Genomic DNA, 2407 nt, shown 5'->3' with positions numbered 1-2407 from the left:
AAAAAAAAAAAAAAAAAAAAAAAAAGTCAACCTCAATAAATTTGCCTAATTAGCGTTGGGTTAAGGGAGCAAAAGTAACCACTGGGCCTGATACTGGCCTGAGTCCACGTGTAAACATGTCAGCACCACCTGGTGGTTGTATGGAGCATCCGCATAACACATAGGCAAAGGCTTTCTGCTGGGATGTCAAAAGAGGAGAAAATCATGGTAAAAGAAGAGTACTGCGCACTTTATCTTTTTACAGCTTTAGCAGTGCTGTGTGCATTTTTAAGGGATTTGTTTATATATTTATTTTAATGCCATTCTCATACTTGCTTCTCAGGTTGATGCTGCTGTGACCCCAGAGGAGCGCCACCTCTCCAAGATGCAACAGAATGGCTATGAGAATCCAACTTATAAGTTCTTTGAGCAGATGCAGAACTAGACTACCGCCACAGCAGCCTCTGAAGTTGGACAGCAAAACCATTGCTTCACTACCCATCGGTGTTCATTTATAGAATAATGTGGAAAGGAACAAACCCTTCTGTTTTATTATTTGCTCATTATCGCCTTTGACAGCTGTGCTGTAACACAAGTAGATGCCTGAACTTGAATTAATATACAGATCAGTAATGTATTCTCTCTCTCTCTTTACATTTTGGTCTCTACACTACATTATTAATGGGTTTTGTGTACTGTAAAGAATTTAGCTGTATCAAACTAGTGCATGAATAGACGCTCTCCTGATTATTTATCACATACATAGCCCCTTAGCCAGTTGTATATTATTCTTGTGGTTTGTGACCCAATTAAGTCCTACTTGAAATATGCTTTAAAAAAAAATCGATGGGGGATGCTTCATGTGAACGTGGGAGTTTAGCTGCTTCTCTTGCCTAAGTATTCTTTTCCTGATCACTATGCATTCAAAGTAAACATTTTTAAGTATTCCAAATGATTTAGAGAGTTTTTTCCACGACTGCATTTTACTGTACAGATTGCTGCTTCTGCTATATTTGTGATATAGGAATTAAGAGGATACACGTTAATTTCTTTGTGCCTGTTTTATGCGCACACATTAGGCATTGAGAATTTGAACTTTTTTTGTCCATGTATCTTTGGATCTTTGATATAAAAAAAAGAAAAAAAAAAGAATCCCTGTTCATTGTAAGCACTTTTATGGGTGGGGGGTGGGATGCTCTGCTGTTCTCCAATTACCAAGAATTCTCCAAAAACTTTTCTGCAGGATGATTGTACAGAATCATTGCTTATGCCATGATAGCTTTCTACACTGTATTACATAAATAAATTAAATAAAATAACCCTGGGCAAGACTTTTCTTTGAAAGATGACTATAGACATTAGTCAGAATAATATTGGAATGTGGGCGGGGGGAGAAGCAAACTCAATTTCCTTTTTCTAATCTAAAACATTTTATTTATGATATCAAAAGAAGATGAAATGAGGGGCAAAATAAGGGAAAGGAGAAGGCATGCCCAGGCAGACCCTTCTTTAAAGATTTGTCTTTTTATTTGTATAAAATGGTGTTTTCATGTAAATAAACACATTCTTGGAGGAGTGCCATTGTGCTGGTGTGAATGATTCTGTGGCAGTGATCTCGACTATTTAGTGATCTGAAAGCTAGTGAGAAATCTGCCTGTGTTGGGCATTCACACCTCCTGTGTCATGTACATGAGAGTCTGAGTAGGAAATTGGGGACAATGTGCATCTTCCCAATGCTACTAAAATATTTCGCAGACCTGATTAGCAGTTTGAACTTGTTATAAGGATTGTGCTGCCATACTTTCATCCTTAAGTTTGTCCCAAATGGGAGACAAGAAATAAAAGTTCCAGGTAAATAAAAATGAAGGCCAGCTGATACGTATCCTTATGCAGAATTTCTTAACCTTGGCACATTTTATAAGGAATAATTTTTTTGTTTTGTTTTGGAGAGCTGAGCATTGTAGGATAATTGTTCAGAAGCATCTACCTATTTACAATCAAAAATGTCTCCAGACATTGCCAAAAGTCCCTTAGGGAGCATAGTTGTTCCTAATTGAGAACCGCTGTGCTGTAGTTTAATGTCATATGTACGTAGTTTTTTATGAAGAACCGTATCTATCACAGTTTTAAGGCAGCTACAACAGAAGACCATACACTGGGTGCTTAAACCACACACATTTACCTCTCCAGTCCCAGAGGCCAGCAGTGCAAGCTCAGGGCCCTAGCAATGAGGATTTTTTCCTGGTCCACAGATGGCTGCCTCTTACTGTTTAGTGACATGGTGGGAGGAAAGGTTCTGGTCTTTCATCTTACATTGACATTAATGCCATTGTGAGGTCTCTGCTCCTGTATTACCTCCCAAGATCCCACCTTCACATACAATTGGTAACTAGGGTTTCAGCATGAATTGGGGGGGGGGGGGGGGGGC

General features: G+C 38.8%; 1 protein-coding gene across 7 annotated transcripts in view; it reads left to right on the top strand.

Moving 5' to 3' along the window:
• The window catches only part of LOC107136416 (amyloid beta precursor protein), a 239009-nt gene extending 237455 nt beyond the window's left edge, over positions 1 to 1554 (top strand). For all 7 annotated transcript variants that reach the window (XM_048803538.1, XM_048803537.1, XM_048803536.1 and 4 more), the window contains one exon: positions 323 to 1554. In XM_048803538.1, the coding sequence (XP_048659495.1) occupies positions 323 to 424 (102 nt within the window). In that variant the 3' untranslated portion in view covers positions 425 to 1554. The remainder of the gene's footprint in view (positions 1 to 322) is intronic.
• The last annotated feature ends 853 nt before the right edge of the window (positions 1555 to 2407 follow it).

The sequence above is a fragment of the Marmota marmota genome, unplaced genomic scaffold (genome assembly GCF_001458135.2).
Source record: "Marmota marmota marmota unplaced genomic scaffold, marMar, whole genome shotgun sequence".
NCBI classification, from domain to species: Eukaryota; Metazoa; Chordata; class Mammalia; order Rodentia; family Sciuridae; genus Marmota; species Marmota marmota.
Note: the sequence above shows the minus strand (reverse complement) of the source record. Positions and strands in the feature narration are given on the sequence as shown.